At 46.4% G+C, this 13025-nt stretch overlaps 1 protein-coding gene across 1 annotated transcript; it reads left to right on the top strand.

Moving 5' to 3' along the window:
* Positions 1-71: 71 nt before the first annotated feature.
* Positions 72-10395, top strand: ARPC4 (actin related protein 2/3 complex subunit 4). The gene is given in 7 exon segments (XM_008697905.2): positions 72-269; positions 3399-3517; positions 4712-4735; positions 4737-4809; positions 5970-6065; positions 6998-7168; positions 9412-10395. Coding segments are annotated over 7 exon segments (492 nt in total). The 5' UTR covers positions 72-266; the 3' UTR covers positions 9418-10395.
* The last annotated feature ends 2630 nt before the right edge of the window (positions 10396-13025 follow it).

Here is a 13025-nt window from a genome sequence, read left to right as displayed (position 1 = left end):
AAAGTCGCAGGAGAGAGCTGCGTGGATAACGGGATAAGCCTGAGTATCGATTTGAAACTTCAGGAGTCTAAAAATGTCAAGACAGTCCTAGCGGGGAAATTTCCAAAGGACCAAGTGTTCCTAGGCTCCCCCTTCTCCGCTCGGATCATAGATGGTACCGTCCGGAAGTCCGGGCGGAGACTAAGGCTGAGCTTCTCGCGAAAGGGCAGGCGTCGCGGGGCTGGCCACTTCCGCACTTCCGCTTTCCGGCACAGCCAGCGCCCGCGATGGTAAGAGAACCGGGCCCTGGGCCAGGGACCCCCGCTGTTTTGCCTCAAAGCTGTGGGTCTGGGGGAGATGCGGCTTTGCAGCGGAGAGGCCCGGGGCTGAGGGCTGCTGCGGGATGCGGGGGCGGGAGGAGGCTGGGAGAGAGAGGGCGGGGCGGGAGCCGAAGTGAGGAAGGGGCGAGCGGGGGACGCCCTCTTAAGAAGGAGGCCTTGCTGCTTCATGGTTTGGCTTTCGATCCAGGTGGGGAGTTGTGAGGCATAGATTACTCCGGAAGTGGGACCTCCTAGGCTGGTGGTAGCGGCTTGAAGGCACTTAGTAGGCCTCATTGCCCGTAGTAGGGCCGCTGAGGAACATAGTAAGATCACCTCACCCAGAGCAGAACTTCCCTATACAAGTGCACTGTCTTGTCCTCTCCTGCCCGCTTGACCCGTTTCCCAGAGGAAGCATTTGCACTTTATTATCCCACTCTTCTCCTTACTCCCTGCCTTGCTTCTACCCCACAGAAGGCTCTCTTTCATGCTGCCACCACCCAGACCTCTTCCTGGTCAGAATTCAACCGCGTTAACCTTAACCATAGTACGTGAGCTCTGATACTACTGATCCCTCCCTTCCTGGAAATCCTCCCATTTGATAAGTGTGGGTGTTCCTGGGAGTCGAGGCTTGGGCTTACCACCTTCCTCTTTACATTTTTCCTAGTGGTACCTGTCTAGTCCCAGCTTTGAATCTTGTGTTTTGGTGGCTCTCGAATCTGTCTTCCTAGCTCTCTTAAGGTTTGCCTGGATATCTCGAAGACACCTTCAGATTAGACCTCCAGATCAAAAATCCATTTTCTCTCTTAAACTCGCTTTGCTTTTTATATTGTTTATCCTGGCTTTGTGTCTTCTTACCTCAGTTAGAAGCCTGGATTTTCTCTTTTTTTTAATTGAGGCTGTGCCTCTTGGATATTTTAAAAGTCAACTTCATCGCGGTATTATAGGAGAATGCATTTTATTTGTGAAAGGGCAGGTGTCATAGGGCTTGTCACCTAAAAATCACCCATTTTAGGTTTATCATCTATGGATTTTGACAAAATAACGTAACCACTACCACAACCAAGATAACAGAATGTTTCTTCAAAAAGTTCCCTGAAGTCCCTCTGTTATCAGTCCTGTCTTCTCCCCATTCCAGGCAACCACTGATTTTTTTTCCTCCTGTAGTTTTGTCTTTTCTATATTGTCATATAAATGGAATTCTTCAGAGTAGGCCTTTTGATGTGGCTTCTTAAAAAGTTGTTTATTTCCTTATATATTTTTGTATTTTCTACACCCATCATGGGGCTCAAACCCACGATCTTGAGATCAAGAGTCACAGGCTCTTCAGACTGAACCAGCCAGGCACCCCAGTGTGGCTTCTTAACCATAATGCATTTGAGATTCATCCATGTTGAGTGTATCACTAGTTATTCCTTTTTATTGCTGAATAGTATTTCATCCTATGGGTGAACCACAGCTTGTTGGGAGGTGTTTTTTTATTCCATTCTCTATGACTTAACAACAGTCCAACTCTTGTGATACCCTCTGCTTGTCCTCTCCGCTGCCCCAGGCTCTCATCATCGTTCCTTGAATAACCCTCTTGGCCTTGGTCTCACTTCCCTCTCCAGTCCATTCTCTACAGAACCACCGTGCAAACTGGTGAAGTCATATAACTTCCTCCTCAGAAAGTCCCAACAGTTCCTTACTACCTTAAAAGAAAAGCTAAAGTTAACAGCCTGGCATTTGAGATTACCCATGAATAGCTAGGCTACCATTGCAGCCTCATCTGCTGAATCTAAAATGCTTTCTGTATACAGCAACACTTCTTATCACTACTTCTGGAACTCTTAATGCTTTTTTGCCTTGTTCCAACCTTCGTTATGGCATATGTTAGGTACTGAGCTAGGTGCAGGTTATGTATATTTGAATAAAGAGGCATGGTCTATTGCCCATGAAGCTTACAGTCTAGTGAAGAAGAAATCACTTTACTAAAGAAATACGAAGGATGTGTCATTGTAAATTATAATAAACGCTATGAAGGGGGAAGTCAAGAATGGCCTCTCTGAGGAAGGAAGGGGCCTTCCCTGAATAAGTCAAGGTCTGAGGGATGACTTGGGTCAAGAGAGGGAAGAAAAGCCTGTAGATAGATGGATCAGCATGTGTAAAGGCCTGAGGTGAGAAAGAACTTAGTTAATACAAAGAACTGAAGATAAATCAGTGTAGGTAGAAGCTGATCCCTCTACTGGGAATGTCCTTAGTTTACTTTTTCTTACTGTAAAGTCCTCCTAATCCTATTTTCTTCTTTGCCTCCAAACCAATTTCTTCAGGAGATATAATTTGTAAACCAAATTCTGTCCCATTTCATTCTCCTTTATATCATAGTTATTTTTTTATGTTCTCTACCCAGTTGAGCTATTTAAAGGTAGAGATGGTCTTTAAAATCTTAGCATTTAGATCAGTGCCTAGCACAGAATAGACTTATATCCATTGTTGGCTCCAAAGACAGATTTGAGAACAGTCGTCACCTGTAGGTCTTTAGACCAGAATTTTTCAACCTCACCACTATTTGGGGTTGAATAATTTCTTTTCTTTTCTTTTCTTTCTTACTGGATTTATTTTACAGAGAGCAAGTACGCACAAATAGGGGGAGGGGCAGAGGAAGAGGGAGAGAATCAAGCAGACTCCGCGCTGAGCATGCAGCCTGATGCGGGGCTAGTTCCCACGACTCAGATCATGACCCAATCCAAAATAAAGAGTCAGACACTTAACTGACTGAGCCACCCAGGCACCCCTGAATAATTCTTTTCGGTGCATTGTAGGATGTTTAGCAGTATGCTGGGCCTCTACTCGATGCCAGTAGCACTCCCACCCCATCCCAAGTCCTGTCAGTGAAAAATGTCCCTGCATGCTGAATATCCCCTGGCAGGAAAAATGGTCCCCTGTTGAGAACCACTGCTCTAGACTTAGAATAAAAGGCACCTTGAATGCCTAGTCTGTTTTGTTCACTGTGGTATCAGAGCCAGGTACTCTCAGTACTGCCTGGCTTCTGTGTAGCTGGAGTAGGGGGCCAGTGGGTTTGCTAAGACAGATTCTGATTCTCCCTTGGGTTTTTTCCTACAGACTGCCACTCTCCGCCCCTACCTGAGTGCCGTGCGGGCCACACTGCAGGCTGCCCTCTGCCTGGAGAATTTTTCTTCCCAGGTTGTGGAACGACACAACAAGCCGGAAGTAGAAGTCAGGTAGGGAAGAGAAAGGTCAGGGTGGGGGTGATGGGTTCAGCCCCTGGAGGCTGCCACAAATTTCCATCCTGGAGTTGTCAAGACAACTATAGTTCACGTATTTTGTCTTATTGCCCGATGAGCAATGGTTCCCAATTTGCAGTTCCAAAAATAGGGTCAGTGGGTTGGCAGGACAAAACCCAGGGGAGAAGCTAAACTCTGGAGCCAAGATTGCTTGACACAAGGTGTGATTTCTCAGAATAAGGCTGTTCATTAAGTATCTCCTGTGTCATTATTGAACCCAGTTTAAGGAGAGAGTGGAGCATTTTGTTAGATGCCATCTCTGTCCTCTTGTAATTTAAAGATCAAAGAATGTTTTTTCCCTGCCAACCTGGACTCTCTCATTCCTTACTCCAAATTTTCCATGCTTTGGGTTATTTTCTCTTATCTAGCTTACATTTTGTTAAATTATTCTGTTCTCCTTTAAAGTTTAATCTGAGACACATATAACTGAGATAAAGAGTATTACCACACCGTGTTGAAATGATTTGAATTTAAAAATATGAGATGTTAGCATGTTTCTTGTTGCTCTACTTAACATACATGATTTCCACTGGGTGTTTTAATTACCATTACAAATACCTAGAGATTCAGAGGCATCAGAATGGGAACTGAGCTGAGATGGGTCTTAATACTGAATAAGTGAATCATTCTGGATTGATAATTAAAGGAGGGCAAACTCTGTTTGATTTTAGCTTGTCCTTATCCCTAAGGCAGCCTCTCTCTTCTCATTCTCTAAATGGTATATGGGTTTGCCTGTAGTTATTAAAATAAGAGCTATCATTTGTAAAGCTCCTACCATGTACCAGGCACTCTATTAGACAATTGACCCTTTTTGATCTCTCTCAATCCTTGCCAGTGAAATAGGAATGAGTCATTTTACAGATGAGGAAATTGAGATTCCAACAGGGTAACTTGTCCAAGGAAAGTAACAGAGGAGGCTGGATTTCAAAACCTTATCGCCCTGACTCCAGAGCCTTGCTCCTTCTGTTGGAGAACACGCTCGCTGGCCCCCATCTTGGAGCACCCTACTTGTGAGTCTCCTATTCCTTGGACTCTATGGTCTCAGATAGAGATTCCAGGGCCTGCTGTGGGGCCTCCCTGACCATTCTGTTCCTCTATAGTACAGAGGCCTCTGTGACATTGTGTTTTCAGGAGTAGCAAAGAGCTCCTGTTACAACAGGAATGAGAAGGAAAAGGTTCTGATTGAGGGCTCCATCAACTCTGTCCGGGTCAGCATTGCTGTGAAACAGGTGAGCTCACCACTGAGCCCCTGCCTCCTCAGGAGGCCAGGGATCCTCGTCCGGGAGATCGTCATGCCAGATTCAAGGTGCAAGGAAACCCACGCTCTATTTCCTTGACTGTACCTAGGGAATGATTTGCCAGATTCAGCAGGTCAGTAGAGTAGAGAGAGCTACTCTATCTTGTGGGCCTTGCTCTAGATTAGAAGTCGGGAAAAGTAGCAGCCAAGGCTGTGGCCGTTTTGGTGTCAGGTCAAAGAAGCACTTATAAGGAAGGGAGAGTAAGTCCAGTTCGGAAAAATAAATTGTACCAGTACCAATTTGATAACTATAAACTTTGAAAAAGAGATTTACGGTAAAAAAGTGTAATTTCTTAGGTGACGTTGATACTCCCACCACTCATATAACTTTGACATATTTATGTACCACCTGGACAGTTACTTGTTTAATGGATTTCCTTAAATTGACTTATTTTCTTTTTCTTAAATTTGTTTGAAAAAGAAACCTTATGCCATAGTGGAAAAACACTATCACTTGTCAGATAGGGAGAACTCTAAAAAAGTAATTGCAGTGAAAGAAAACAAGCTGTTATTTAGACTAGGCCCTGTTTCCTACAGAAAGCTCTATCCTTGGGGACTGCTTTGTTAAAAAGGGAGATTGATAAGTGTTGGGAGGTGTTAAGGGCATACATACCACCACCTAGCTGCAAAGTTCTTTCCTTAGAAATAATGAGAATTCAGCAGGGAAAAACTTTGGGGATCGTTCATTGTTACTAAAGCAGAGACCACCTAAGTTTATCTCGGATAACTTCGGATGGTATATATATCATAGACTGGGAAACACAGCACTAGTGAAATGGGAAAGGAAAAGACAGCCTTGAATGTAGATATGGACTCTGGAAGGAGCGGATAAAAAACTTGGGTTTGCCAGAATTACCTCTCTGGAATGAGCGAAAATCAGATCATGATAATGCCCTGCTGAGTTGAAGAGGCTCTAATGTTGTAGACATTCAGTTGGCAACCAGATGCCCCATGATTCAGGCAGCGATTGCTCCCAATGCGAAACCCCACTACCTGCAGCAAGTCTGGGGGAAATTGAGGTCAGACCAGGCTACAGGTTTTTGTTGGTCTATGATGTCAGATTTAGGGAGCCCTGTTTATCTTTCCTACTAGGCTGATGAGATTGAGAAGATTTTATGCCACAAGTTCATGCGCTTCATGATGATGCGAGCAGAGAACTTTTTTATCCTTCGAAGGAAACCAGTAGAGGTGAGACCATGTGATCCACATGTTCATAATACACAAGATTCTTCCACCGAGTCTACTCCCATTGGCTTGGGATTGTTTGTAGAACCAGGATTGCTGCTGCTCCAGCTGTAGGACACCCACTGCCTGAGTTGAGAGTTGGCCTTCATTTCAGCTGGAGTGAGAATAAGGGGGATCAGAAGCTTAGGAAAGTTGGGTCTGCCTCAACTGTGGAAAAGGCAAAAAATATGAGTTGTGTTGCTCATCTTCCAGAGCCTAGAGTCTAATGGCAGAAAGGGCACAATGAATCAAATCCTTTCTACGCTCCATCACCAACCAAATCATTGTCTCTCAAGGCCACAGTTGACATTGGCTCAGTTGTTGCCTGACTTTGTACTTGAGTCCTCTCCACACACTCCCTGCCAAATCAACTTAAAATATTCCCAGTGACCGAGCAACTACTGTGCAGAGCAGCATGCACCATCAGATGGTGTTGGCCAGGTCGTCCTCATCCTGAGCTAAAGTCATTCTTCCCGGTCCTAGATCTAGCCTCTGGGGCCACCGAGAACAAATATTACTCTTCCACACACAACCCAATCCCATCCTTCTCCCACAGCATCTCTTCTCCCCGTTTCATTAGATTCTTCTGTAACAAGATTTCAAGTTCCTTTGCTCTCCCATGACTCATTCAGAATGCAGCTGTTTTATCACAGATAGTTTTCCAGAGATGCCTGACAGACACAAAATTCTCAACCTGGGTCAGTTACTTGGACCCAGCATAGACACCGTAGCAGAGCAGGCAGGCTGCTGCCTGAAGGTCATGAGACTTGGGAGTAGATCATGACTAGCAGGAAGCATGTAGCTGAGTGACCCTAGAGGACATGGCCAACTAAGTGCCTTGGGATGCTAATTCTCTCATGTTTCTTTTTCTCCTCTCTACTGTCTTCCTTCTCCAGGGATATGACATCAGTTTTCTGATCACCAACTTCCACACAGAACAGATGTACAAACACAAGTTGGTGGACTTTGTGATCCACTTTATGGAGGAGATTGACAAGGAGATCAGTGAGATGAAGCTGTCGGTCAATGCTCGTGCACGCATCGTGGCCGAGGAATTCCTCAAGAATGTAAGTGGGGGCCTTCCTGGTGTCCCTCCAAAGGTAGGAGGAACCGTGGGTTGAGAACTTAGCATCTGGTGGTAAAGTGGTGCCAGCAGTGTGAATATTTCCTGAGGCCTATAGGCCCTTTCTGGTGGGTGGCACAATAGCCAGGGGCCTTGGGGCTGGAGGACCTGGGGGTCATCTTTGGGACCTGCAGGGCATTTTCTGTATTTGTGTGCCTCGAGGACACCTCCCTTAGTCTCTCATGGGGACTTAGATGCTCCTTTCTACATCTCAAAGTGTATACAGTCTTCCCTGTATGTAGCTCAAACCCCAAGTGAGGCAAGTTAAACCTAATTGGGAATTTTCCAAGAATATAGGACAGTTAGTATAATTCTACTTCTCAAACAGATTTGAATGTTCTCAGCGTCTGTTTCTCAGGCTTAAAGTCATGATACTTTCAACCCGTTTTCCATTTCTTTGATGGCTTCAGTCCTCCAGATCCCTCTTTGGTTGTTTGTGTTCCCAACTGAAAGGACTGCAGCCCTCTGAAGAGGAGGGATTGTTTACACTGATGAGCTGATGACACAGTTCTTATTTAGATATTCAGGACATGCTTTCTTTTTTTTTCTTCTTCTTCCAAACAGTCTTTGGTTTGTTGACATGTTCTGCTTAGAGTTAACTATAATCCCTAGATGGTAGACTTAGTGTTTACTCCTACCAGTGCATACAGATCCAGCCCAGAAGGAACTTAGATTCCTAAAAATGGAAATTACGCCTTCTTCCCCTGGGCTTTAATTATACTGAGGGCCATCAGTGTACAAAGTAGCTTTACTGTGCACGCAGGGTAGTGTGCTTGTTCAGATCACACAGGCTGTGGGGTCACCACCTGTGTGTGCATCCAGCTTCACTGCCTACTTGGGCATGTTACTGAATCTCTTGACGAAGCCTCAGTTTCCTCAGCTGTGAAGAGACAATTAATGTTACCTTTTAGTACAGGTGGGCATTAAATGAGATGTATACAGAGCAGATCACCTGGTACGTAGTAAGCTTTCCAGGTATTGTAGCACCAATGCTTTATGGCCAAGCACTAGGAGGCCTCTACATTCAACTGCAAAAGAAAATAAAAATAGTTCTTGTCCTGATTTAATATTGGCTCATTCAGCAGTCATTTAATTATGGTAACTGCATTTCTTTCTTTTTTTTTATTTAAATTCAATTAACCAACATGTAGTACACTATTAGTTTCAGATGGTAAGTGCATTTCTATAATTACACAGCTAAGCACATTTATATATCTCATTCAATCCCTGAAACAATCTTTGAGTCATCTGTTATCGCTATTTTATGGGTGAGTGAACTGGGCTCTGGAAGTCAAGTCACCTATCCAAGGGCCCTCAGCCAGTAAGAGGAGGAACTGGGACTTAGAGCTTGGTTTTCAGATTCAAAGATCAAGGTAGTACCATAGCATTTGGCAAGAGTCACATACTCAGGTGCGTGCACAGCTCAGGCAGGTAATGCGTGTGAGCGAAGTGGGCTTTTGGGGACCTGGTAAGCACATGGCTCATCTGAAGAGGATCACTACCCTAGAGCTCCCGCCCGTTACAGTTTCATCTTCCAAAGAGTCCCCAAATCTGGATTTGTATGCGACATCTCTTACATTTTCAGAGTTGGCAATGAATTCGTATTTTTTAAAATACTTTTTGGACCACATAGCGCTCATTATCGGGCTGGGTTCAGTGTGTGGGCCATTGGTCCACAATCTCTGATCTGTAAAGTGTGTCGGGCTGTTCTGGGCACCATGATGGATCCTTGAGGGCAGAAAATATTTCCAAGGGCCTGTTACGGTTGGAGAACCACCCAGAGCTTGACACAAAGTACCAGATCCTGGGTCCTTCTGCTCTTGGCCCCCTAGTCCCCAGGCCCTTGCACGTGAACCCCCATCTCTAAAGAAGGCGACCTCTGTTCAAGCAAGGTACTGCGACAGAGCTTTATAGCATCCTCTGTGACGCGCTTAAGGGGAGCTGTGGAAAAGCTCACTTCCCCCTTAAATTTTTCTGTCTTGTCTAGAGTGCTAGGTTTAAGGCTAGTGCCCTGAAGCTCACTGCTGAATGCAGGCTGAATTAGAAAGAGGGTGCCCACAAGGTGTGCTGGGACCCAACCTATCCCTCAGAAATCTGTGGCAGCTCTCAGATAGCTCACTTCCCCAGAGCAGGCCTGCCAGGATACAGTAATAACTACCATTCACTGCCTCTTGGTTCTTTTGACAGTTTTAAACCATCTGGCTGGATCTCAAGGCCTTCCCCCTCAGGCTCCCCTGTGTCTCTGCGAAGGCATCCTGGAGTTACTCCCCAGAGCGGCGGCGGCGGCGGCGGCAGCAGCGGCAGCAGCGGCAGAGGGGGGAGCTGGGTAGGGGTGGGCATTAGATGCGGGAGGTGGGTGGTATGCTTGCTAGCTGGGCAACAAAGCAGCAGTGGACCTGCCCCAAGGCCACACGTGCCTGGTCAGGCTGGCTTCTGATGTTCAGTCCCCTGGGCTGGGACAGATTTTTTTTAACGTCTTGAAACTTAAATTCTGTGCTTGTAGGAGACTCTAACGTTTTTGTCTTTTTTTTTTTTTTTTCTTCACAAAACAACCTCCACCTCTAGTGGCTATGACTGGTCCCAGTGATTGTACCATATTGGTCGCTGTGGGTCTGGGCGGGCCTGGAGCCAGAAGACGACTATTGTGTGTGTGTGTGTGTGTGTGTGTGTGTGTGTGTGTGTGTGTGTGTTTTCCCCCTCCCCCAAGAAGCCCCAGGTGGGGAGAATGGGAGGGAAGGAGGAACGAGTCAGACTCCAGTTCCTTTCCCTTGCCCTCTTACTCCTGAGCCTCCTTGGGCCCAGTAGGAGTTGTTGGAATTCTCTGCCAGCTTCCTTAAACTCTGCCTGAAGATAGCCACCCAGCACTGGTTGGGGACAAGGGCTGAATTGGCCATCAGCCATGCCTCAGAGCTGGGTGCTGAAAGCCAGGCATCTCTGACTACAAGGGCCACTTTATGCCCTCCCAGCTGAGAGGGGCCACTGTTTTGCCTTGTCTGTCAGTGCAGTGCCTGTGCTATAGGTGGAGGGGTGAGTCCCAGAGCTTCCTGAGCTGGGGCTCTTCTGCCTGCTCTGGCTCCTCTGCTCCCACGCTCGCTGTATGTTTTCTTATTCTGGTGGATCCCGCCTCCTCCCCTGATTAAAGTCTCTTCTTGCCCCTTTGGGGCTGCATGAGGTCTGTGCGCTGTGTATATGAAAGGAGGGGAGTGGTGGCGTTTTTTCTTCCCAAAACCATGTAGCTGGTACTTGGGCCTGGGGGTCCCCATCAGAGGTAGTCTCCTGATTGGTTTCTGATGTTATCTGTGCCAAGGGCCCTGACCCAGAGGCCCCCATTACAGTCCAAGCACCATTCATTTCTGAAACTGCTCTGTGTGCCATTTACAGGGCTTTGGTTCTTTTCACATAATGAGCTTATTTGGGCTAAACGGTAACCTCAGAAGTAATGGCTAAGGAAAGTGTGGTTCCTTGAGATGTAGGCAGCTTGCCCCACAACTCCCAGGTAGTGAGCAAGAAGGTAGACATCAAATCTAAGTCTTCTGCCTCTGTAATCCCTAGCCACATGTGGCTATTTAAATTATTAAAGTTAAATAAAGCTTAAAATTCACCTCATTCCCACCCAGAGACATTTCAGATGCTCAATAACTACAAATGACTAATTCCTACCATGTCAGTACATACATAGAACATTTCCATCATTGGAGAAAGTTCTGTCGGACAAGACTACACCTTGGTGACTCCTTGAAGTTAAAAGAATGAACCAAACACTTGTGCTCTAGTCCTGAGTCTCGAGGCTGTGTTTGCATGAGTTCCTTATATTCTGTGCTTCAGTTTCTTAATCTATAAAGTGGAGATAATGTAAACAGGCCAACACAGTACCTGTGGTATAGGTACCGAATAAACAGCTGATCTTTTTACCAGCCCAGTATCTAAACTGATAATTTTCATTGCGCTAGGCTTGGGGAGGGGGAGTGACCTTATTCCTGTCTTGGAGAGACTTGGGGGGTGGGTAGTGAAAGCTTGGTGTGTGAATAGGTGCAACTGAAGTGTTTCATGTTTACGGACGGATTCTGTTGTAGTCTGCCTCTGCCCCCCCCCCCCCCCCGGGAAGTATATTTATGGAAGTCGGTGTCAGGAAAAGTTTCAGCCTTTGAGCTGAGGTTTCAAAAGGTTCTTCCAGATCACCAAAGAAGTCTCTTGAGGTGGAGGACAAGGTAATGTTAAAGGGAAGAGAGGTTGGGGGTGGGGACAACTTGGACAGCTAGCATCCCCTTTATGACATTACCTCTGTGACCTCCTCCTGCCTTACAGAATTAGGTGTGCCCTCTGGGGCACATGGCTATGTTTTAGCTTTGCAGTGAATGTTAAGGGTGCTCACAGTGAAGCCGGAGGTTCAAGAGTATGGCAGCTGCTCGCTCAACCCTCACAGGACAGCATTGTCTGGGTGAGCCAGCTGTTTGTCACAGATCCATCTCCCAGGATCCAGAGCCCCTAAAACCAGATTTGCAGACTGATGAGAAAGAACAGACTGGGTGTTTGCCAATCAGCCTGCCCTCTTCTGGGGGCATTCCTTTTGGGAAACCCAGTCTCCAACTAAGGGGGGTTGAGAAGAGTGATCTCAGGTTGAGATTGGCTGGACAGTGAGGTTGAGGGCCCGCCTTCACTGTACCGGCAGGTCTACCTGGTAACTAAATAGTGCTGGGTTCTTGGACCAGAGGACTCTCTTCCTGCACTCTGCTTGAATGAGCACTGTTGGAATTGGCACCTCAGATTGCTCCTTTGTTACTTCTATGAGTAAATAGGTCATTCATCTGAATGATAATGTATACGTATGTTAAATAATGCTTATGTTGAAGAATGGGATTTTGCAGTCAGACCTGAGTTCCGGTGCTGGCTCTGCTGTGTGATTTTAGGTGAATTAACATTTTGGAGATTTAATTATGTCGCTTATGACTTTGGAGGATCCTTTCCCACTACCTCCAAAAAGGTTACTTAGTTTTTACAGTCTTGAGGGCTGCGCCTAACTGTTCTATTACATTTTTTCTGCAGTTGATTCAAACGATGACCTGTTTTTCTATTTCCAAGTTGTGGAGGGTGGCACAGCACTCTACTTTCTCATTGTTTCCCCCATATATTGCTCTGGTTTTCAGATCAATCCCCAAGGACCTTACCCTAGGTCCATCCACCACGCCCTGCAGCAGGTCCCACCTCAGCAGGCTCCAGCCACACTGGCTACCTTTTAGTTCCAGGGAAAGGTTCTTACCCTTCTCTGGTGTTGCTGAGACTTTCCTGTCTGGAATGCTATTCCTACCCCTTTTCTCTAACTCACTCCTGACCTCCTTGCATAGGCTTCAGCTTAAATGTCACCTCTTCAGAAAGGACATCCTTTTCTTGTCTAAAGTATGTCCCCTTCCTGGTTTCAGTTTGTAGCTTGTTCACTGTCCTTACCATACCTACAGCTGTTTTATTCCTTTGTTGCTTGCTTTTTTGTTTCCCCTCCACTGGGCTGTAAGCTACGTGAGGTCAGGGATCATCTCTAGCTGCTGCTTCCAGTCTCCAGCACCTAGCCCACTGCCTAGCATGGTTGCTTTCCTAAGTACTGTGGAATGACTCAAGCCACAGGAACCACGACACTGAAAATAACTGGCAGCACGGTGTTCTGCGCTTCCACCTTCGGTCCCCCCACGCTTAGCGGTCCGGATTTCAGCCCGCAGGAGGGAACACCCGAACCCACTGTCCGAGTCCTGATTGTGCCAGGGGAATGGTTTCTAGGGCGACAGCAAACAGGGGGTGGGGCCTCGGAACGG

The sequence above is a fragment of the Ursus maritimus genome, unplaced genomic scaffold (assembly GCF_017311325.1).
Source record: "Ursus maritimus isolate PB19 unplaced genomic scaffold, ASM1731132v1 scaffold_14, whole genome shotgun sequence".
In the NCBI taxonomy this organism is placed as follows: Eukaryota; Metazoa; Chordata; class Mammalia; order Carnivora; family Ursidae; genus Ursus; species Ursus maritimus.
The sequence above is the reverse complement of the archived record's forward strand: the minus strand, read 5'-3'. Positions and strand labels throughout refer to the sequence as shown.